The 23,107-nt window shown below is 44.8% G+C and overlaps 4 protein-coding genes across 5 annotated transcripts in view; 1 reads left to right on the top strand and 3 right to left on the bottom strand.

Moving 5' to 3' along the window:
• Window positions 1-595: 595 nt before the first annotated feature.
• On the bottom strand, window positions 596-8,923 carry atg14 (autophagy related 14). Of its 2 annotated transcripts, none has more exons than XM_028978227.1 (10): window positions 8,524-8,923; window positions 8,108-8,170; window positions 7,982-8,024; window positions 7,717-7,798; window positions 6,196-6,433; window positions 4,771-5,000; window positions 4,240-4,357; window positions 3,441-3,531; window positions 3,029-3,114; window positions 596-1,906 (listed from the first exon to the last, which is right to left on the bottom strand). In XM_028978227.1, the coding sequence occupies exons 1-10, from the start codon at window positions 8,802-8,804 to the stop codon at window positions 1,606-1,608; spliced, it is 1,533 nt and encodes a 510-aa protein (XP_028834060.1). In that variant the 5' UTR covers window positions 8,805-8,923; the 3' UTR covers window positions 596-1,605. The 2 variants fall into 2 exon arrangements, with proteins under 2 accessions (XP_028834060.1, XP_028834069.1); XM_028978236.1 differs by having other exon boundaries at window positions 8,638-8,923.
• A 498-nt stretch (window positions 8,924-9,421) lies between these two features.
• Window positions 9,422-10,910, bottom strand: tbpl2 (TATA box binding protein like 2). The gene is made up of 7 exons (XM_028978259.1): window positions 10,863-10,910; window positions 10,426-10,787; window positions 10,252-10,339; window positions 10,061-10,152; window positions 9,798-9,965; window positions 9,595-9,689; window positions 9,422-9,498 (listed from the first exon to the last, which is right to left on the bottom strand). The coding sequence occupies exons 1-7, from the start codon at window positions 10,908-10,910 to the stop codon at window positions 9,422-9,424; spliced, it is 930 nt and encodes a 309-aa protein (XP_028834092.1).
• Window positions 10,911-11,367: 457 nt separating this feature from the next.
• Window positions 11,368-15,749, top strand: jmjd7 (jumonji domain containing 7). Its single transcript, XM_028978248.1, has 8 exons — window positions 11,368-11,588; window positions 11,965-12,118; window positions 12,209-12,468; window positions 13,496-13,552; window positions 14,656-14,751; window positions 14,842-14,918; window positions 15,002-15,161; window positions 15,375-15,749. Exons 1-8 carry the CDS (start codon window positions 11,510-11,512, stop codon window positions 15,461-15,463), a joined length of 972 nt encoding a protein of 323 aa, XP_028834081.1. The 5' UTR covers window positions 11,368-11,509; the 3' UTR covers window positions 15,464-15,749.
• A 39-nt stretch (window positions 15,750-15,788) lies between these two features.
• The window catches only part of mapkbp1 (mitogen-activated protein kinase binding protein 1), a 35,329-nt gene continuing 28,010 nt past the window's right edge, over window positions 15,789-23,107 (bottom strand). Inside the window, 10 exon segments of the mRNA XM_028978172.1 lie at window positions 15,789-18,383; window positions 19,131-19,216; window positions 19,379-20,069; window positions 20,071-20,393; window positions 20,646-20,944; window positions 21,233-21,317; window positions 21,501-21,683; window positions 21,998-22,143; window positions 22,329-22,459; window positions 22,776-23,024. Of these exon segments, the coding sequence (XP_028834005.1) occupies window positions 18,135-18,383; window positions 19,131-19,216; window positions 19,379-20,069; window positions 20,071-20,393; window positions 20,646-20,944; window positions 21,233-21,317; window positions 21,501-21,683; window positions 21,998-22,143; window positions 22,329-22,459; window positions 22,776-23,024 (2,442 nt within the window). The 3' untranslated portion in view covers window positions 15,789-18,134.

Genomic DNA, 23,107 nt, shown 5'->3' with positions numbered 1-23,107 from the left:
ATATAGTTATGACTTAATACAATGGGGAAACTGCAGTTCTCCAAAATGTCCCAGATTTCGGTTTTAAAGGATTATGTTGTATAAAAGTTGTGCTCTTCTGCCTTTTAAAGGCATTTTACTCCAATAAAGTGCTTTCATGGAGATTGTTTGGCTGCTGACCTTGTGCGGTCTCACGTATCCTTTTTAAGATGTAAAGCAGCGACAAGTGGGAGTTGTTGGCCTTAATGGACACAAGAGTTAATAAATGAAGTACGGCTCAATCCATCTGATCTCAGTGTGGGTTTCACTGCAGGATTACATAATTATCTTGAATGCGGTCTGTGATGCTGTGTTTAAAAATAAAATAAAAAAAGTATACATCTCTATAGCTGCATCAATTTCCTGTAGGGACCCAAAAATATGGGTGCAACACTTTAGATGGGTGACACTTAAGGGCTTTGGATTTTTTTTTTTTTTTTTATTACATTATGTGGCCTTTAAATAAATTAATATATGAGTGAATGAATATAGAGTGGCAATAAAGTGCATGAAATTATTACATTGCTCTGACTCACGTCTCATAAGTCTTTTTGAACTGGGAATAAAAAATCTGTAGTACTTGGTGAAATCAGTTTTATTATTATTATTTTTGATAGAAGGGCTATCAGCCTGTAGACTGAACACCCCCCCACTTCACTACAAAATAATTTTCTTGTAAATGAATGTGAATCCATGATATGAGACCAGACACACACTAAAACCCAAGTCAATCTCAACAAAATAATAGCAGTGCATATGAAGGTTGTCTCGTTGAGTCGTACAGGAACGCAATTCAGCAACTCTGTTTATGAATGAAGAGCCTCCTACTTTCACCACAAGCCAATGGCAGCACCGTGTGCCGGGGTCTTTTTAACCTCCCCCTCTCTGGTTCATTCACTATTAACTGAGCATCATTCCTATAATGTCTATTGCTCATAGTGACCATAAACACATTCTTAATGGTTCTGCGTTTGAACTGTGTTTGTGATGACTGTCATCAGTCTCTAAACTTTCATTAGTGGTACTTGTGTAAAAATGAAAGCGGTAAAGTTTTAAAAATCTTTTTTTTCTTTGTTTACCTGCTGCACAAAACGGACTATTTAATACAAACGCATTCTCTCCCTTCTGTGTCTCTCTGCAATGCACAATGTTTGCATGGTGAGATCACTGGCGGAGCGGCCAGAAGGTGCTCTTTGTGCGCCCTCGTTCACCACTCTTCATTTGCACAGACATCAAAACGCTTCTGCTTTTCCAGGTTGGGGGCAGGGCTACAATCCGAAACTGGTAGCAGCACTGGGACGGGGGACATGCGTCCTCATACCGCTTGTGACCTCCATCTCCTGGACCCCGGCGGCAAGCAGCATGCTTTTACCTCATCCTACCACAAACATGCAACCTTCACTAAAAAAAAAAAATAAAATATGGAAGGTGGTTCCAAAGTAGAAGTTTTTTTTTTCCTTTCCTCCTTCTGCAAGTTGTAATAAGTCAGAAGAAGACCAATGGAAAACCAGGGGCTTTTTTTTTTTTTTTGCATAGCTACAGTGTCAGCCTCCACCCCAACGTCCAGGGGCAGAGACCGGCTCCGAGTCAGCGCTGGCCGGTGTAGGCTCGGAACCAGGAGGTGACGGAGGCTGCCGCGGAGGAGATCATGCCCCCGGCGTTGCCTGCCGGCTGGGACGCCTGCATGGCGGTGCTCTGCGACAGCTCCATGGGCTGGGAGGGGATGTCGCAGAAGCGAGGGCTGGGCACGGTTTCCCAGTCTGTACCCAGGTCCGTCTCCTCGTCGCTCACCGCCTCGTCCCCGCTCTCCTCCGCCACGCCGGCTGACTCCGGCTCCACGAACTCCATGGACTCCTCCAGGTCAGCAGTGACCTCGAATGGACCGGACCTACAAGCATGAGCATGTCGATTATCACAACATCTTAATAAACAAGTGATTACTCGAAGGACTGACATGTCTCTGTTTCTATAGCAACAACATGAAGTTGTTCATTTAGAAATTAGTTGAACAAAGGACATAGTGCAGGGTGTGACCAGACAGGATTAGCAACATACTGCTAGTGTCATATGAGTTTAGGGGGAAATATACAGTGCATCCAGTAAGTATTCATAGCACATAACTTTTTCCACATTTTATGTTTATTAAAAAAATATATATATATATATATATATATATATGTATTTTTTTTTAAACCCAACACACTGAGGATGCTACACTTGTAAGGCTCTGACTTTTCAGGCCTGATTAAAGCTGTAATCAGTGGCTACATCCATAGGCTACTCACCTCTCTGACTGACTACAGCACTTTCAGACGTGGACCACAGCCAATCAGAGGCAGGCCCTGCCCTTCATGATCTCTGATTGGTTTAGAACACGACATGGACCTAATACGTTGCTTGAGCCACATGGAGTAATATTTCCCCCCGAACGGCTGATTGCACCGGTGCGTTCCATTGAGAAATTAGGTCACATGGGCGACCAAGCTGGTAGCTTTTGTGTTACCCAGTAGCCTACTACCACACTGTTCCCATATTTTGTATATGGCAGGTTTGGGTTCTTCAGGAGGGCTAACTCTTGTGTTTTAGTTTGGTTATGGCCAGTTAGCGGCGTCTCTAATGCTGCACAGCTCGAAACAACATCCCAACAGCCCTTCCTGCCGTTAGTCCCCCACCTCCCCAGAGCGCCTTCAACACCTGATAGCACCTCCACTCAGCACCTCCGCCTCACTCCAGCCAGGGTGTCGTATCGATACTTCCTCGTTACGTGATGTGGTGCACTTGTGGAATGAACAGCTGGAGCGGAAAACCTGCTCACGTCAGCTGGAGCGGCCGGCCATTGAAAAATGACACCTTTACTTCTATCGCCACAGGCCTCCCTTTGCACGTCTTAAAAGACACAGAAAGCAAATCATTTTTTCCACTGACTAAGCGAAACGACGCTGCCTCCCCCTATCCAGCACACAAGCGGCTTGAGAACAGCGGAGCGTGTGCAACGCAGGGCTTCACTCACCTGCCCAGGTTCTTGTTTTCAGGAGACACCAGGAACATGATGTTCCTCAGCGTGTGGTGAGGGTGGAGAAGCTCACTCGCAACATGCTAGACAACGCAGAAATACACCCAAAATCAGAATTCCAGATCGCCACAGATTAAAGTGATTCAGTTACCATGTATTATACATGCATTCTCTGCAGCTAGAAGAGCTGAAAATCAATCCCGACAACCCACTTGACCTGCACACTTCCCCACCGGGGACGGCGATTTGCATACTGGCGCATGAGAGCAAAGGCAGCGCGGGAGGTTTGCCCGGCGTGCACAGTCATGCAAATGGTGCGGAGCAGTATATGGGGACAGGAGAAGGGACGATAAGACGTGAAATTGACAGAAGCCCATTACGATCTGGTTTCATTTACTAGAATCTATACCTGGGAGAAACAGAGATGCAGGACGTTGGTGTTGAGTTTGTTGACCGCTCGGGTGAATCTGTAACGGCTGAGGCTGTCGCCGCAGAACTCGCTGGAGAAAACAGAGTATTCACAACAATTTGGCTTGAACACATTCCCTCTAAATAAAATCATTTACATCAAAATTTACCAAATGGGGATCGTACACGACATCTTCAAACCAAGTCAAATAATAACTTTTAAACAGTGTGATCATACATAAAATATTAATGACATTCTGTCACCTGTTAATGTATTTTAAAAACTAGACAAATGGTAAGACTACTTTTTGAACATTTTATTAAAATGTTCAAAAACATGTTCAAAAACATGCCAGTCTGTGTACAACTTTTATAACCAATCTTAATAATTAGTTTTACTTTTTCCACTCTTCCAATATTTAGAAAGGTCAATACGCGATTGGTATGTTGTGTTAAAATAATTCAAAATTTAGATAAGACAAAGCCAGCCTCTACTTAATTCAGCCTGGAATTAAAGCGTTTGGGGGGAATGCGGGGGCACAAAAACCTGTAATCACCTGATAATCAGGAAGCTCCATCTAGTGGTGCCTCTTTATATTGCAATGAATACTAATCTAATCAAATCAATCCAGAATTATAATCTGGATTTTACCCCAACCACCAACGCATGAAAAACAGTTCTATTTTCTATAGTTATGACCCATAGTTGGCAAGCGTAGTACTGCCGAGGCTTAAATAAATCAACCTGCTTTACTATTTAAATGCACAAAGAAATGAGACATTTTGTGTGTTCCAGATACCTGTTGCAGAGTTTCTTGGGTAGGTTGACATCTAGGATGTGGGATAAGATGTTGACAAGCTGCGTGGCATAGCAGAGAGCTGCACTGATGGTGTGGGCGGGGTTTATGTGATCCAGCTCTGCAACAGTCAAAAGGAAAGTCAATACATACAGACAAGCTAGACAAGAATTATGTAATACAGCACAAAAAAGGAAAAATAGGAAAATCTTGAATGTGCCCATCTATGGTCGTATCAAACTGTACAGCCCTGCAAAACTTCCACAGTAAAACTGACACCAGAACATTCCAGGTGCAGAGCTGCCATTTTAAAAGGAAATATGCCGAGCCAAGACCAGTGGTAATGCCACAATCATGGCACTGATTAATGACAACCGTCAGATCAGTGTGCAGACATTTTGTTCCCCCATTTTTTAAAAATAATTCCACCGACTCCGCAGTATAACAGAACAAGTGATTACTGAAATGAATCAACACTGTGTCGCACGCTAACAAGTGCATAATAACGGCGTGAGGCAGCGAAACACCCCGTACCTGGCCCGTGACTGGCGCTTTTCTCTTCCACCCAGCTGTAGTAGGCAGAACAGTCCCCATTGCTGGGCAACGTGACATGCGGGCTCGTGATGCTAATGCTAGTCTCGCCATTTTGGTCATCCCAGATCCAGCGACCGGACATGTAGGTGGTCCGCCGAGCTTCTGCCAGCTCGCTGACGGTGCTGGAGGTCAAGGCGAGGTCGCACTCTGCTGCCACGTCAGCTGGGTCTCTGAGAGACAAAACCGAAAACAAATCACATTCCATACTTTAAGCATTTGCTCTGCAAATAATGTAATCCCAGCAGACATGGGGACAGTGACAAACTGCTTAAGAAGAAACAGTCGCGTGAAACATGTTTGTAAGATTATTTAACATTTTGTCCCTAGCCTGTCTATGGTCCCGCAGTTGCTAGAAATGGCGATAGGTGTGAAGAGTGCTTTGGCCATTCTTCGCCATTCGGAGAGCAACAGCTCATAATAATAAATCAAGTGAAGTGATTGTCGCATGTGATACACAGCAGCACAGCACACGGTGCACACAGTGAAATTTGTCCTCTACATTTAACCCATCACCCTGAGTGAGCAGTGGGCAGTCATGACAGTGTGGGGACGGTGCTTTGCTCAGTGGCACCTCAGTGGCACCTTGGCGGATCGGGATTCAAACTGGTAATATTCTGATTACGGGGCCGCTTCCTTAACTGCTAGGCCACAACTGCCCCCGACCACTGCTCAGACGGTCGGATCTGGAGTTTGTCCTCTTGTGTAGTCATAAGGGGGAAAGGTTACCTCCCCTTTCTCTTGCTCTCTCATGCAAGGGAATTTCCTGCCCCTAATCTGTGATTGGATGTAAAAATGAGCACGAATGTATTTTTTTTTCAGTTCAGTCACATGAGACTCTATTGAACCAGTGTGTTAATTTGACTTTTTCTGGAAAACCTCCAACACGACTTCCTGTTTGCACCAAACGTTGTGGTTGGTGAACAGTGTTGACGTCATCTCCACAAATTATAGGGGTCTCGCACTTCTATATTCTCCTCCTCGTCCTGCCTCTCTCCTCCTCATTATCATTTGAAGAGACACACACCAAATAGGTGCGTCCTGGGGACCTTTAGGACTATATGCCTTGTGTTAAAACTCCTGATACACTTGCAAGCAAATGGAAAGAGTATTCATTTTTACACCAGTGAGAAAATGTACGGCTGAAAAGTAAAAATAATATTAAAAAAAAAAAAAACAATAGTGTGAACAATAGTACACAAACTCAAAACTTCCTGAAATTGATGCTGTATTTGAAATAAGTTGCGTTTAGAGAGGATTAATTTAGTTCTCGTTCACTGTTCTTAATTGGGTGGGAATGATAACCTGGCCACATGGACGATGCTTCATGAACTGACGGAGGAGGTGGAGAGGACCACCGCTAGTCACCTGCTGCCCTGCTTTTCCTCCTGCGTGGGGAAGATGTGCGTGGTGAGCTCCAGGATGTGGTCTCGCCGCACCTCGGCCAGCGTCTCCAGCTTGGCCTGAAGCTCGCGGCCCCTCTTCTCCATCAGCTCCATCAGCCGCTGGTTGTGGCGTTCGATCTTGCCCCGCTTCTCCTGGTGCCGCACGGCCCGGCGCTGCAGCCGCTGGCTGTCTTCCTGAGAACGCAGCAGCAGATCCTTACCTGAGGGAGAAGCAGAGAGAGGCGGTAGGACGAGGTAAGCAAGAACACCCACAGCGAAGTGAAGCATTATTCACATTTAACCCGCTTTAACATACATATCAAGCATTTTGGAACCGAATTAAAGGATTTAAACATTGCATTCGGGTCATTTTTTTAATGATTGATATCTCTGCAATTTTTTTGTTATGTGCACAGGAAGCAAAGTGCCGGCCTGCTCTGTGTGTGTGTGTGTGTGTGTGTGTGTGTGTAAAACGTGCGTTTGTTCTGTGAAAAGCCACAGGATCGTAAGGAGCGGAGGGCACGACGCTTCACGAAGCAGCTGCAAAAGTTCACCTATGCTTTTTGGGACCTATCACAGTCTGGGAAAGCGTGACCCAACGCAAGGTGGAGCTGTTCAGAGAAAGAATTCAAAACGCCATTGATGCAAATGACGTTGCTATGGCGACAGAAGCCCACGACATTGAAGACCGCACACCCCCCCCGGCTGAGACAGGAAGCGAATGATGGAAAGTTACCAGCACACGAGGCAACAAAGAGCTTAGAAAAAAAAAAAAAAAAATCTATGCTATAAACATCCGTGTTGTAGAAACAGAACGTTGTCGCACTTCAGGTGAAAAATAAGTCGTATTCCTGCCGTTTTTAGAAATGTCCGTGATCCTATTTTTCTGTCTGTAGTGAGTCTTTTACATTGTCACAAATAAACACATTCTTTGTTATACCTTAGCGCCGGGTGAAAGCGTGTTTCTTTTGGCTGCGTGCCTTTCGTACGATCGGATCCACCCGCGTGGGACTTTCACCCTCGAGAAGCAAACCGTACGTTTGAACCAGCGGTCCAGTTTCAAAGGGGACGCCCGGCGAGGAGCTGGAAAAACAAGATCGAAGTGCTGACCCACACACCCAGGTCCAGCGCGAGTTCGCGCACCCACTCGCTTCATTAACAGACAGTAATAATAAATTAGCGCATCTTGAAGACCTGGTTTTACAAAACACACCACATTCGTCCAACGGGGTGGAGTATCTACACTCACTTGCACGGTTTCGCCAATTAACAGCAGCCAAAGCAGACAGCTACCGACCACTGCAAAAGACCATAAACTGCGAGTGGGTACACACTGCTTCATCGCGGAACGAGGTTAAAACCGGGAAAATCCACCACGCCCCCAGATAACGCGCTTTCTTTATTCAACACGAAACGTCTGGCATGCAAATTGTCCTCCTTTCTCGATAAGACAAGCTCAGGCTGAGTTAAAATCAACACGACTGGATGGGAACGGAGCACTGACCGCTCTTCACTTCCTCGTTCCCACTGCAGATGGCCTCTTTCAGCTGCGCGATCTTCATCTTGCACGACATGATCTTCCATTTCTATGAGGGGAATAAAAAAAATAGAGAGAGAGAGAGAGAGAGAGAGAGAGAGAGAGAGACAGGTCACATAATTACAAGGGTAAACAGAGAGGATCCGAGGAGCAGGGTGGGGTGAAATTCCACAGTTCACAGAAAAAGAGACACCTTGAACACGGGACGCTGCAATGGTGTAACTCAACTTACCAGCTGGTCAGTCTGGGTCTTCTTATCCAAGGCGGTCACAACCCTGAACAAGAAAAAACAACCAGCTCACACGGTGGCGGAGATTTTCCCTCAAACTTCACACCGAATGCCTGGAATTTTAAATACCTTCGCTGGAGACTTTCGTTTTCCTTCTTTAACTTTTGCAACCGTTCCCATTTTTCTGTGTAGCTGGTAAGGTAAAGGAATAAACACATTAAAAAGGATACAGAGAACTTTTTAAAAAAAATGCCCCTGCCCTTCACTTCACTCATAAACGAAACCAGAACGGTATCGGTCATAATGTTGACTCGGCAGCGATATACGACGTTTATGGCGAATATCGTCGTAATTCCAGGGAATTCCTGAAGTTTGTCGCCCGCTCCTCTCTTTGTTGTAAACACCGACGGTGGCGGCTAGCTGCTAACCACCTATGCTAGCGACGGTCGTGCTTGCGTGTAATTTACAGACTTTTTTCGGTTTTAAAGGCTGGTAGTAGCTCCTCCGCCTGTCACGCTGGGCAGGGTGGAAGGTTTTTAAGTCACCGTTCGGAATTCCGGCCGTCGAAGTAGACGAAGTCGCCCAGCTGCACGCAGCGGGCGCAGGTGAGTCTGCGGCGGGCGGTGTTACAGAGCGGACAGCGCTCCACGGCCACGTACAGCCCCTCCGCGTCGTCCACCGACTCCACCATCACCGACCCCGGGGACGCAGCCGGCGGCGGCGGCGGCGGCGGCTGGGCGGGCAGATGCGGCCGCGGCGGTCTGGCCCCGGCCATCCCCTCGCCGGGGCCCACTTCGCCGTCTTCTTTCGCCGAGGGAGAGGCCATCGTTTTATCCGCGGCAAGGCGCTGCGCAGGACGCGGGGGCTCCGGCTCTCATTGTCCGGGGCGATGGCCTGAGCTACGAGCGCCGACCGGTCCCGCAGCAGCAGATCAACAAGTAAAAAAAAAAAAACACACACCAGCCTCCGCGCTAGCGTTAGCTCCCGGGACCACGTGACTCGTTTTGTTGTGTATGTGCGGTCACGTGGGCACGCCCCGCGTCAGAAGAACGTGCGCCGTGCGTCAGTTACGTAACATAATAAACAGCAGCTGTCCCAGACGTAAACAGACCGAAGATCATAATGGCGACAATAAAAGTATAATTATTGTTTTTTTGGGGGTTTTTTTTTTCAGCATGACTACAAAAACTTACAGGGATTAACGCAAATCTATTTTGGAAATAAGTATTTATTATTTATTACTATGTTAAATCAATATATAAAAATTCCAGACATGAGCACAACGCAAAATTACAGTAAATGAAATAAATTAGCATTCCATTTACACTAAATATCACATAAATATCACAATTCAGTGCAAAAACACCAACCGGATACTAACTTTGCATTGCACGTTTTGCAGTGCTTCAGGTAAGTGCTCATTGTTTTATTTCACAGTTGCTGCTACTGTTTCCTGAATCCCTTCAGAATGGGGTAGATATTCTCGAACGCTTCATAGATCTCTGACCGTTCTTTGGCACCTGCGGCAAACACGGACAGTGACTACACAGAGGGTAAAATACAACGATTAAATTATTTTCTATGCTGAATGCTCACATTCACAAAAAACATCATACCTGTCAGCACGACTTTTCCTGAAACAAAAATTAACAACACAATGCGTGGCTTCACCATGCGGTAGATCAAACCAGGGAACAGCTCTGGCTCATAGCTTGCAAGACAAAAAGAAAATAGAATTACTTCAAAGAAAGATAAGACGTTTTTAAGATGAATATAGCCCAGAATATCCACAGCAGATCACACTTTATCTGCTACACACCTGCTGAACTGCTGGTGAGTTAACACCAAGCCTTCCAGGCGAATGGGGAAGCAGACATCACAGCTTCCCACCATGTTCTGGATCTTAAAGTCAAGGAATTTGGCTGGAAAGCCCAACTTCTGCACCACACGAGCATACTTGCGGGCAGCTAGACGAGACTGCTCTTCACTGTTTTGAATGTAAGATACATGAAGAAAAGAAGAGGGGGGGAAAAAATCTGTTTTCAGGTCGCATGTGAATTCTATGCAGTGGGACACCCTCACCTCTTGGCTCCTGTGCAGACCATTTTTCCAGAACTGAAGATCAGTGCAGTGGTTCTCGGCTCCCTGATTCGCATGATCACTGCAGCAAACCTCTACAAGTCAATGCATCAATACATTCATAACAAATTCTGCCAACTTCAGCATTTACGATGAAATCATTGTGTTCCAGTGGCGGGAGGGAAAAAAATTACCTTTGGATTGTATTCTGCATTTCGTGCCTGCAGAGCTATGGCCTTCAGGTCCAGTGGGCAGGCCAGGTTCACCGTTGAGACGATGTTCCTGCGAATAATGAAAAAGCCCTTGAGCTGATCAGAAAAAGCGGGTGAAGCACATTAACAGTATGAACAGTGATCATATTAACCCACTGCAACTGAGGGATGATTCCAGAACTTTCTGACACTGGGGTCATGGGAGTCATGGGTGTCATTGGGGTCATAGGCAGGGAGCAGAACTGTGACGTTCCGGGCAAAGCCTGGCTGGCACTGGCATCGGTCAGCTGTGTGCCTGCGGTGTCAGTGTAAACTCCGCTGTCGTCCAGCCTCTGCTGGGTCTCCACGTTCTCTGATAGATCATCCTGAGCATTGAGCTCATCAGGCAGGAAGCTCAGGTCCAGGTCCTCAGACAGGTCTTTATCCTGCTCAGCGATGGATGACAGGAAGCAGGGCTCCTGGAGCTGCAAGGGGCCTTGCAAGCCCAAATCCCCCTCAAAAATGTAATCTGGAGGATCCTGGTGAAGATAAAACGTCAGATCAGGGCCAGTCTCAGATTATGGTCTCCTACAAAATGAGGCAAACACACTCACAGCAATTGTCTGATCAAAGTACCGCTCGACTGAGGCTTCGTCGTCCATTGCTTTCGAACACTTTTTATTTTATTTATTCGTTTATTTATTTTTTTTTACACAGGGAAGCTCTATAATCGATCCACCACGACAGCTCTCTGATCGCCTTGACCGACTAGAGACTGATTGGCAGCGCGTGCCAATCAGTTTACGTAGCTGCACCAGGTGCGCGCACGTCAAGTGACGTTCGGTAATGGTTGGATACAAAAGGTGGAGAGAAGAAGCCATGAAAGTTGCATATTTACATCTACAATACAGTATTATATAGTGCATTCAATAGTACATACAATAGTACTTTTTCTCTCTATATATATATGTGTGTGTGTGTGTGTGTAGAAATATTTTATCTATCATTATTAAGAAACACATTTAGCCAAAATACAACTTTTCTTACTGGTCCGATTGCTTGAAATGCACAGTACAGTTTCCAGCCACCAGAGGGAGACGTCGCTCTGCGGAGCGCCAGTGCGCATGTGCGGAACTGCGTCCTCGCCTGGCATGGCTGCTTGGACGCGGGCGTGAGCTGTCATGCCTTCTGTCTGAAGTTAAAGTGTCGCTACTACCGCACCTTCTGCTCGTTTATTTACGACATTTAATATGAAGCAGCAATGGAAGGGGCGTCGTGTCGTGGAGGAAGCGTTAATAAAGTGAAGGACCTCCTGAGAGAATTCCCCAGAGAAGCACGTGGTGAGTGAGACTTGGTGTTTAAAAAGTCAAGCTGGGGAAGTGGGTTTGTTAGTACTGGGTGGAATTTCTCGTTCTAGGTCTTTAAAAAGTCACGCTGGGGAAATGGGTTCGATTTGCACGTTCTAGATCAGACCTTTTTGTTGTTGTCAAATCATGCTTGTTGTTCTGCTTTTAAAATTGGTATTTTTTTTTATTCTGTAGGTGCTTTAGAAAGGTGTCCTGAAATAAAATGTAGCATTATTATTTATTATTATGGTTATGATTATTATTAGGCTGTTTATAGTAAATTTAGCTTCACCTTCTGGACAACAATCTCGGACTATGCAGTCAATGTTGAAAAGCCAATTCTAATGTTATTCTGTGATTTACATTTCAGAACTTTACCTTCAGGAATCCGTACCGTATCTAGATGAGCCCCCATCCCCGGTACAGTTCTACCGAGAGTGGGTCGCTCCAAACAAACCCTGCATCATCCACAATGCATTCAATCACTGGCCGGCCTTGTCCAAGTGGAACCCCGCATATTTTAGGCAAATGGCCTCCTCTGTTCAAAATGATTACGCTGTTTTTATATTGGATTTCTTATTGCAACTCTCAGTAATACATGTTTTCCTCCACAGGGAGGTGGTTGGCTCGAAGGAGATAAGCGTGGCGGTGACCCCGAATGGTTATGCAGATGCCGTGTTTGGGGATCGGTTTGTGATGCCCGAGGAGCGGCGCATGGCCTTCTCGTCTCTGCTGGACGTGGTGGAGGGCAGGGGCGGGGCTGGTCAGCCCGCCGTGTTCTATGTGCAGAAGCAGTGCTCCAACCTGATAGAGGAGCTGCCCGAGCTGACAGGTGACGTGGAGTCGCACATCCCCTGGATGACTGAAGCCCTTGGTGAGCTCAAATAATCAAATATATATTCACACGGTTACAGTGAGTGCCCTGTAACAGGGACTGTTTATGTGGTGGCCTTGTGGGTAATGAAGTGGTCCCGTAGTCAGTTCAGTTTGAATCCTGATCCACCAAGGTGCAAAGCACCTATCATGGCTGCCCACTACTCACCAAGGGTGATGGTTAAAAGCAGAGGACACATTTCGTTGTCACCATGTGTGTCACCTGTTACCAGTGAACAGCCATATAGGATAACCAAATGGTGTTGGGTCAGAGGGGGAGTGTTAACTGTGCAAAATTTCTGTCAATAACTTTTGGAAATGTTTTTAAAGGGTATTAATTGATGAGTGGGCAATTTTATTATCATGAACTATTAGAAAGTTAAGATAATTGTTTGGTCCAGGACTATAAATGCTGACCCAAGTTTTTGGTAAGGAGGATTTACATTTCCGGCATTTATCAGACACCCTTATCCATGGCGACTTGCAATCAGTAGTTACAGGGACAGTCCCCCCCTGTAGCAACTTAGGGTTAAGTGTCTTGCTCAGGGACACAATGGTAGTTAGTGGGATTTGAACCTGAGTCTTCTGGTTCATAGGTGAGTGTGTTACCCACCAGGATACTACCACTCCGAGAAGATCGAGATGATCAGTGAGGGAGAGAGGCAGGACTTGTTTTTTATTATTTATAATTTATTCCTCAGTGTATATATTTGAGTTTTTTTTTTTTTTTTGGAAATATAATAAAATAAAATAGAGTCTGTGTTTGGACTACAAACACTTCATGTTATTTTCCCTGCCACCATCACCACTCTGCTATCCTTCACAGGAGGATCATCATGGCCCTCCATTACAGTGCCATTTTTGTAAATATATTATATAATTCCTTGGGACAACACTGAAGATATGACACTTTAATATAATGTAAAGTACTGTACATATATATCTGTAGCGTGTTGAGTTGAGACAGTTAAAATAAACTGTTGCATGGTACTTCTGTGTTTACGGGCCCTGTTCTCTGTGATTTTTAGGCAAGTTGCCTGATGCTGTGAATTTCTGGCTCGGAGAAGCACGTGCAGTCACATCAAGTAAGTGATGATTACTCAGGATATGGAGTACTACAAGTGCCAAAATTAAATAGATAAATACATCAATAATTAAAAAATATGATGTCATTTTAAATGGATTAATGATGAATTACTAAAATGACAGATTATAAATGAAAACATTAATATCTAAATTAATGTGATATTATATTGAAATATTTCACATGTTGATTTTGGGCACATTTAATTACTTCTGTCTGACCCATCAAAGTAAGTGGGCGGGACTAACGCTGACCTAGCCTGATCTTGTACAGATGATGGGTTTGGTCTTTCCAACATGGTGCTGTCATTCCTATTTTCGCTATGTTTGGAAAAGTAGAACTTTATGTTTATATGCTTATGTATGTATCCTTAGCAAACAGCAGTGTGCAGCATATTTTTTAAATCTACCATATTTATCATATTTATTTCTAAAGCACTTTAACACAACAAAGGAGCTGACCAAAGTGCTGTACATTTAAAATAAAAAAATAAAAAATTAAAACGAAATGAACAGGACAGACATGGACAAAATGTAAAAAAAATTTAAAATAAATAATAAACAGAACAGAATCAAATAAGAGAGCACATGCAGCAATTTTAATTAAACAAGGGGTCGAGTAAAACAGAAAAAAATTAAGACAACATAATAAAAGAGTTAAGAAAGGACTGCAACATAAAACACTGCATGAGAACACTGTACCACCTCAAAAGCCAGGGTGGAAAAGATTTAAACACAGTGATCGACGCTTGACACTGATTGGTAGGTCATTCCATAGATGGGGGTGTCCCCTAGTTTACCCCTTGTTTAATTCAAATTGCTGCATTCATTATTTTTAATGAACTTTTTGCCCATGTCTGTCCTGTTCCTTGTCATTTAATTTAAATATATTGTTTTTTATTTTAATGTACAGCACTTTGGTCAGCTCCTGTCATATTAAAGTGCTTTATAAATAAATATTGTATGGTATGGTACTGTGGTTAGTGTCATGTTCTAGTGTAATTCACTTTGTGAACAGCAGAGGTCAGAAGTCAATAACAGCAGTTCACTCTCATTAGTGTTGCAAGTCTACGAGTGGTTTTGCAATCTTTTATTTATTTTGCAGTGCACAAGGACCACTATGAGAACCTGTACTGCGTAATCTCCGGGGAGAAGCAGTTCATCCTCATCCCCCCGACTGACAGGCCCTTCGTACCATATGGTAAAAACTGCAACATGGAGCCTTAAACTATGTATTTATGTTAAAATATGACATATTTCTAGAAATTGCTACTGGTCGTCCTTTGCCCAGAGCTCTACCAGCCAGCAGTGTACAGCTTTAGAGAAGATGGCAGCTTTGAGGTAGTGGATGAGGAGAATGCTGAGAAGGTGACCTCATGATGCTAGAGATCAGAAGTATTGCCATATCGGTTGGAGATCTTGCCTGTTTAACTCCCCGTCCGCACCCAAAGGTACCCTGGATCCCAGTGGACCCTCTGAACCCAGATCTGGATCGGTACCCATCCTACCGGTTGGCCCGGCCCCTGCACTGCACTGTGAAGGCCGGGGAAATGTTGTACCTGCCCTCTCTCTGGTTCCACCATGTACGGCAGTCACAGGGCTGCATCGCAGGTAGGGTGCAGATATGGCTTGCAATCTGCAAAACATATTTTTCTCTGTGTGCAAAATAATGGTTAACATTTTTTCCCCCTAGAATATAAATAGAGCTGTGACTGAACTGTGTGTTATGTTGTTATTTATTATACACAACTTGGATCACCGTATCTTTATATCATGTCATAGAAGCAGAGATCCTTGAGCTGACCATGTCTTTTGTTTCTACAGTGAATTTCTGGTATGACATGGAATATGACATTAAGTTCAACTATTTCCAGCTGCTGGAATCCCTGTCTGGAGCGGTGGGGCCGCTGTGAGGTCTTGTGATTCACTGATTCACCACTGGGTCAGTGTTCATGTAAGACGTAGCTGGAATACATTTTTCCCAGCAGGAGCTGCCCTTTGGCTCATTGTTTTTTAACAGTATCCACCAGAGATCTCAGGCCCAGATCGCCATTTTTAAAGTTGGACGGAGGAAATATGCTACAGAAGGGACATCTGTGTCATTGCGTGAACTTATTTCCCCTTTTCACCCACAGCCAGACGTGGCGTCCAAGTGTGTTTCAATGAAAACCTGTTTTTAGCTGAAAAAAAAAAAAAAAACACTGTAAGCGTCTTCACTGTTAAAAAAGCACCACATCATCAGGGAATAACTTTTTTTTTTTATTCCTTTTTTTTTCTTTTCAGAAAGCTTTTGAGGATATGCAGTATATAAACACTGATGATGATAACACTCGCAAAACAGTAAAGGAGTTATTAAATTCCTAAAAAGAATCCGCCTCAAGTAGCAAACTGTCTGGTCCATCAGGTGGTTTAAGACAATTATTACAGTAGAAAAAAATCTAAATTAGTCAGCTAGAGTAGAGTATAGTTCTCTATGCTGACCAAACCAAATGTACAATCGTGCATTACTATACGCTGAGCTTTGGACAAGTCGAATCCCCCGGTTACGCCACACCTCATGCATTCGCTCATGCTGGTGGTTAGATGCTGTAGAATCCTGCCTGAATTTAGAAATTCTATGTCACATGGACATACTCAATGTGCTGAGAATTCTACGCAGTCAAGAACCTTTTATTTAAATATATTAAAAGGTTTTGAAATATAAATATTGCTTTTAGTGTAGCCATAAACAATGTAGCCCATGCATATTCTATAAGCCATAACCCTTTATAACTGATCAGAATGATTTATGCATGAGCAGGTGGAGGGGCGGGGTTTAACAATGTATTAAATGTTAGTCCTAGTCACGAGTGTGTCCGTATAGGAATCATCTCCGCACACCGGTTCTTCGGGTGGCAGTTGGCTGAGCAGGACGGGGAGTACTGTGTTGACTTGGCGCAATACTAAAGCTACACACACACAAGCCTAGCAGGTGACACACATCCTTAAAGCATAATGTCAAGCGTACGATTCTGAAGGAATGAAAGTGCTTTACATTGCGTTAAAAACAAGACATAAGCAGATCAACTTGAGACAGTGCCAGAGGCCAGAAACCAGAGAGACTTACATACCACATAAGGAGTGTTGTCAGTGCAGCCATCATGTGATTTGGTTCGTGTGTGTTTATCTTGATTGTACTGGCTACAGTGACTCAGGCTCTTAAAAGCAGTTATGGGACCTCAAGCGATCGTGACTGTGTGTGTGTGTGTGTGTGTGTGTGTGTGTGAGCGTGATTCACAGACTGCAAGCATGTTTGATCTGAGTGAAATAGTACAGTTCAGCCTGAGCAGAAATAGTCTGGCCCTTTGCTAAATATATGTGACTTGAGTCAGGTTGTGGTGTTTTGTTTCAGTGTCGTCTGAATTTTTTTTTTAATGGTCATCTTGGGTTTCTATGGCAGTGCACTGACCTCTTATCCAATAAAAATGCACCCATTGGAGACCATGTAATCAAAATGCATTACTAACGCTGGTTATGAAATAAGGCACCTCTTTTTCAGGCGATGTTCAGTTTCGTACAGTCTGGAGAAAGAGTTGAGGAATTTCACATCTGTGGCTTTTATAAACACCTCGCCCCATGACCCTTTTTTGTGAACATTAGCTTCTGGTCACACTGAATCCAGTTCTGGCCTCACCAAACACTGTCCAACAATCATCCAGTATCAACAAAAGACACTTCACACAACATGTACCGGGTCTACCCACACTCTCACTGTGACCTACTACATCACAATAAATACAGAAACACATCCTGGTTCTACTTATGTCTCTGAGAGTACAGTAATAAAAAAACCCACTGCTTCAGTACAACAAAAAATTAGAAATTATGTCTTTTAAGACAAGTTGTTGAAGGTTTGGAGTCACTGGGGGAAAGTCTGGTTCTTCTGGAATAAAACACATTCACACACACAGTTATTCACATTGTAACAGCCAGGATTATAGGAATATCTTTTTTTTTTTTTTTTTTTTTAAATGGACCTCCTCCATGAATTCTTTAAATTGTTCCAGTAGTTTTGTACTACATTTAAGGATGGAAGACGTTTAAAAAAAAAAAAAAACAAATCTCCCATCTTAGCGTCTCCTTCATTTTTTTTGTCCTGTTCATCAATAAAATCAAAAAAGCAGCCAGGTCCATGGAACGTAATGCAGTGTAACAACACTTCTGTCCCGGAAGGAGCAGGAACACATTTGGCAACGGGTACAAGAACTGAGTGTGAGGGTGAGTAACTGTCTAAAGTAGCACACGAAGTAGGGAGGTAGGGAGGTTTGTCATTGTCTGTCATCGTCTCTATAGTGCAGTCTAGCCACACCAGGGTTATGCCCTTGGCATCTGTGCTGTTGAGCGCTTTAATAAGTGTACTTATGTCTGAGTGAACTTACTGTACACCAGAACAATAGAAGGAAGAAGGGAAAGTTCTTGAGGAAAAGCTTATATTCACCTACGATCCTTCATAATATTACTGTATGAAAAGACAAAGTGGTTTAAAAAATGGCTGCCCGCCGTCACATCATATCATGAAACTTGTCCTCGGTTTGTTGGCATCTGTCAGTGTTTGCTGTCAAGCCTCTTCTCCACAGCCCTCAGGAGGAGCTCTGAGTACTGCTCCAGAAGAGCCAAGGTCTCGCCTGCTGATGTTCGGTTACCCAGAATGCAAAGTGGGCCCGCAGGTGTGGAGGCAGATTTGTAGGGCGGGGGAAGGGAGTTGAGCTCCACCCAAACGCTTTCAAAGGCTTCCGCTAACACCTGAGCCATCTCCAGCTGCTCTTGGGAGGAGTCTGGGCCACAGCTGCTTACCTAAGGTACACACACACACACACACACAGTCAAAAAGAGGGACTGCCATGGACAACATCCAATCCATGAAAGATTTGCAATATATTTGAAAGTATGGTGTCCCTCTAGGACCGTACCGGAGGCAGAAGAATTTACAGGTAAATTTTTGATGGAACGTTCATTTGTGAGAAACACTTTTCTTTTATCCATAAGCCACTACATTAAAACCAACCCTATGAAGTAAATATCTGGTTTCTGTGGCACCTGTCAAAGGATCTGAGTGGCTATGGGGGTTCCTATAACAACCAGTAACTGACCAGCTGATGCAGGTGAAGAGTCGAGACCAGTCTTTATTGTTCAAACTGCCGGAAACCTTGACGGTGGTCATGAACCATTTCGGTGATGTTTTATTATTAACTGATCGGTTTAATTATACAGCAAATAAACAAATGACCATATCATTATAATGTGCTACTGAAGTCATTATAGTTTTATTAATATTTGATATATTCAGTAATCAGTAGGGGCAGTGGTGGCCTAGTGGTTAAGCAAGCAGCTTAGAAGGTTGCCGGTTCGAATCCCGATCCACCAAGATGCCACTGTGCAAAGCACCGTCCCCACACGCTGCTCACCAGGCCCCTGTGATGGCTGCCCACTGCTCACCAAGGTGATGGTTAAAAGCATAGGACACATTTTGTTGTGTCACCGTGTGCTGTGCTGCAGTGTTTCACAATGACAAACACTTCACTTTTACTTTCAATATCTTACCATCCTGTAGAGGTGGCATGCCCTTTTAACGCTGCTCTGCAGTTCACCAGCTACCATCCTGCACATGTCCACACTGAGGGAAGGATCTAACACACACACAAAAAAAATAGGTGAAAAGTGGGAATGAATGACAATGAGACAAGGAAGATGACGTTAAGAGAGTGAAGCACATGGCATGAAGAAAAACAGAAATGAACAGCAGTGAGTCTGTGACAGTGAAGAATTAGCGAGAGGGAAGCATGCCTCACCCTTCAGGTGGTAATGGCTAATGGATGGACAGGGCGCAGAACACACGGAAGAAGTGGAACATGAGGAGGAAGGCGTCGCCGGCCAGAGGCCAGCGGTGAAGAAGTGCTTTGACAGGCCGACACGCAATGGCAGACACGGCAGGATGAAGGAGGGTTGGCGGCGGAGCAAACCTGCTTCCTGAGAGGTCCCAGCCAGCAGACACGCACGGCCGCTCTGTGGTGAGAGGGGTTCTCTCATCTTCTCGTTTGTCTGCTGTTCCGTTTGGGATGCCGGGGCATCTTGGTTCTCTTCAGCAGGGGGAGGAGTCTGAGCGTCGCTGCGCAGTGCTGTGACCAGCTGGATGTTGCTGGAGGTGGTCTGACTCGAACTCTGCACAGGGGTCACATTTGGTGGAGACGTGCAGGATGTTGGCTCCTCTCTGACTTGCTTTGGGGTCTTTCCATTGGGGGACATGTTGGGCACAGACGGCCGGTCTGGGAGCGGCCGGGAGAGGTCCAGATTGAGCTGAGGACGGGTGCTACTCATCAGTTTGGCTTGAAGGTTCTTTGTGGAAGAGTTACCCACACTACAAGGGTTGATGGTGGGGATAATTGCAGCTTGTGGGGTCACTACAGCTGAAGGGGAAACCACAGGATTGGATGGAACCATGACCACGGCGGTGGAGGGCCTAGGGGGGGGGTCCATTTTTAGCATTTGAAGACTCCAGAATGGAGCACCTTCTGGTTTCTAAAGAGCCAACCTCATCTCCAGGCTCTCCCACGTTCAGATTTTCATTCATGGATATGGAGCGTGACATCTTGGCCATGGAGCTGGTGGTGGGACTCATGTAGGAGCGCGGCTTGACTGATTTGGGGATGATGCTGCCGGCGGCATGATCACGTGGTCCCGGAGAGGTGGGACTCGTGGCTGGTAGTGTGGGCAGGGTGCGGCGTGGGGTGGACGGGTGGGTGCGTTCTCCAATCTGCAGCTGTGGGGACACTTCCTTGGGGTGAGAGGCGGAGTGAGATACCTCCACTGAAAAAGGGACAAACAGAAACAGATCAGAAACTTGAGAGTTGCGTCCAATGTGCAGTACACGCTTCCAGAACAGGAAAGATCTTACTCTGGGTCTGGGTCTGAATGCTTTATAGCATAAAAAAAGACTATTTTTATATAGTAATTATTATATCACTTCAGACTGGATTGCAATAGTTCTTACTACTTTTATTAAAAGTGTAAGTCTGGGGAAACCGTTGGATGGGCAGTTGATGTGCTTTCTCTTCTTACCTTCTGCCGAGATGTTGTGTGCTGACTGAGCTTTCCTCATTCCAGTGCTGTTGCTTTGTGCGGCCACAGCTTTCGCCACAGGGCCGATCGCCCTACGCGAGTCCACCGCTACGACTTTCTTTTTCTGTGGTGTGGACCGCAAAGCTGGAACCTTCTCGGCAGAGGGATCCACATCTGGCCTGCCAGGACAGTTGACCCTGTCCTCCATGAGGGGTCGTACCTCTGAGACGAGAGGACGCACCAGCCCACTGGTAGCCTTAGACTGTGTGCTTATCTTTGAGGGAAATGAGAAGGGGGTTCTTGGACAGAAGGGGACAGAAGACATGGTTTAAAGTCTCCTGTATAACCCATTCCAGACAGTCCATTCAACAAACTTGTACCAATGCAGAGCAAATAAATACTAACATTAAATTATTCCAAGATAATTTCACTAATAAACAGATTTTTTACTTTCATGCATCAACAAAACCACTGAATGTTTTTTATGACAAAAAAAAACTGTGTCTACAAAGAACACATGTATCTGTGGCTTAGGTGTATTGTAAAATGTGTACATAATACAAAATTGTACATTGTAGATACAATACCTGGTTGGTGATGTCTGGAAGAGGAACTTGGCTGACATGCTGATGTTCTCTGTGGGATTCTGGGCCACTCTTGTGGGGCTTGCTGCTGAGAACCCCCCCCCAAAAAAAAACAAAAAAACAAAACAGAAAGACTTTCTAGCATCATGGCTGAACCCGTAATACACTCTGTTTGAGACATATTTTTCTTTATTTTAGAAACAGGTTTTCCTGGGCACTCCATATTTAGTCTTCACAGGATCAGATCTTCGTGCACATTAAACCACATTACCTGAGTTACTAGGTTCGGATAAGTCTCCAAAGTGCTTCTTAAGAAATGCTTCCTGATCTGGTGTCTGAGGGATTGAGAGCTTGTGTTCATTCTTCCCCAAGACCTCCTCTTCTTCTTCCAGATCTTCCATGTCCAGCTCTGAGGAATTTCCATCCACACTCAGTGGCTCTGTGGGCTCAGAATCTAAAAAATAAAACCAGGGTAACCAGGGTTTTTAATCTTAAATTTGAGACTTTTTAAGACCTTTTTAAAAAGACCTTGAAAACAGAGGTGGTCAGCTTCTTTGCCCTGTACATCTGTTTTCAGGGAACACAAAACATTGTATGTAATATTTGTGCTTATGTGTCTTGTGTGATTCAAATTCTGTAGACTGTTCCAGGATGGCTGCTCTGATGCCAGAGTTAACCAGTTTGGTTTACACTCAGCAGGCCGTGCATAGTTTAGCGGTTTTTGTCTCTTTGTTTGTGTGTATAGGTTTTCATGTCTGTGCATCTCACCCTCTCCCTGCTGCTCAGGGCTGGACAGTCTGCTGCTGCTGTAGTCCACTGAGCAGGCACTATCTGGGCTGTGCTTGTCCGGACAGGGCACGCCCTTCCCTTTACACAGCAGTCCCCCAGCGGCCAGCTCCTTTACCTGGTACTCACTGACACACAGATACACACATGCAGGTCTGAGCCATGCCACAGAAAATATCCACCACCCAAAAATATTTATCTAGCCGCTATACAAACTGCTAGAAAAAAACATACAAGTGTGGCTAATAAAGTGGTCAATTATGGTACTTTAGCTCAATGCCTTGGTGATACAAACTTGGTAATCCAGTCCCACCTTCCAGCTAGACTGACACGGTCTTCACAGCTGTCGGGAAAGATGGTCTCGGCCTCTGGAGTCTGAGAGGGAAGTCTGATGAACTGGGGTCGAGGGTGAGTCTTCTGTGTCCTCTCATCTGGCTGCTCCACCTGCATTTAAATGTACATGGATGGCATTTGCCAGACGCCCTTATTAAGAGTGATTTACAAGCAGTAGTTAAGAGAGTTAAATTGAGCCATTTGAGTGTTTATTGTAATAATTAACTATATTTGCCCTGTAGTCTGTGGATGATGTTAATACAGTAAAAAAGACATTAATCCTTTTCATCATTTTTGCATTCTGAAATGCAATGGCTATGGGATATACACACATTTTATTAATATCCATGATAAACTCACTCACGAATTTCCATTTTAAATGGCTCTAATGTTGTTTGGTAGTATTGTAAAAATAACTCACACTCACCCATGCAGTGATGGGCTGGAGGCTTATGGTGCTGCCCAGAGTGTCCTCAGTGAGGGTGTCATGTGTGGGGGTCTTGGTGGGTGAGGAGGGCATGGCGAAGGACTCCAGCTGCCGCAGGTCCAGCATGGACTTCACCATCAGGTCCATGCTGCCCAACCGCCTGGACCAGCGCCGTCGCGGCCGGGAAGATGAGTCTGAACCTGAGCTCTCAGACAGACCTGGACTTGCGTTACCATGACAACTTCCGTCCTGCAACAGAACAGGTCACATGTGTAAAACAGCAGTGGTGAGACGAGAAAGCTATAGCGCAATATAAATAACAGGAAATTTAA

This window comes from Denticeps clupeoides, chromosome 1, assembly GCF_900700375.1.
Source record: "Denticeps clupeoides chromosome 1, fDenClu1.1, whole genome shotgun sequence".
Classification (NCBI taxonomy): domain Eukaryota; kingdom Metazoa; phylum Chordata; class Actinopteri; order Clupeiformes; family Denticipitidae; genus Denticeps; species Denticeps clupeoides.
Note: the sequence above shows the minus strand (reverse complement) of the source record. Positions and strands in the feature narration are given on the sequence as shown.

What these genes read in the sequence shown, in the direction of transcription:
- atg14 (XM_028978227.1), bottom strand. Translation starts at nt 8,804, where the DNA reads ATGGCCTCTCCCTCGGCGAAAGAAGACGGCGAAGTGGGCCCCGGCGAG. An exon ending in AACGAAAGTCTCCAGCGAAG is followed by an intron (nt 8,025 to 8,107) that starts GTATTTAAAATT and finishes TTTCTTGTTCAG; the next exon opens with GGTTGTGACCGCCTTGGATA. An exon ending in AGACCCAGACTGACCAGCTG is followed by an intron (nt 7,799 to 7,981) that starts GTAAGTTGAGTT and finishes TTCCCCTCATAG; the next exon opens with AAATGGAAGATCATGTCGTG.
- tbpl2 (XM_028978259.1), bottom strand. Translation starts at nt 10,910, where the DNA reads ATGGACGACGAAGCCTCAGTCGAGCGGTACTTTGATCAGACAATTGCT. An exon ending in GGAATCATCCCTCAGTTGCA is followed by an intron (nt 10,340 to 10,425) that starts GTGGGTTAATAT and finishes CATTATTCGCAG; the next exon opens with GAACATCGTCTCAACGGTGA. An exon ending in ACTCACCAGCAGTTCAGCAG is followed by an intron (nt 9,690 to 9,797) that starts GTGTGTAGCAGA and finishes TTGTCTTGCAAG; the next exon opens with CTATGAGCCAGAGCTGTTCC.
- jmjd7 (XM_028978248.1), top strand. Translation starts at nt 11,510, where the DNA reads ATGGAAGGGGCGTCGTGTCGTGGAGGAAGCGTTAATAAAGTGAAGGAC. An exon ending in AGCACGTGCAGTCACATCAA is followed by an intron (nt 13,553 to 14,655) that starts GTAAGTGATGAT and finishes TTTATTTTGCAG; the next exon opens with TGCACAAGGACCACTATGAG. An exon ending in GTCACAGGGCTGCATCGCAG is followed by an intron (nt 15,162 to 15,374) that starts GTAGGGTGCAGA and finishes TTGTTTCTACAG; the next exon opens with TGAATTTCTGGTATGACATG.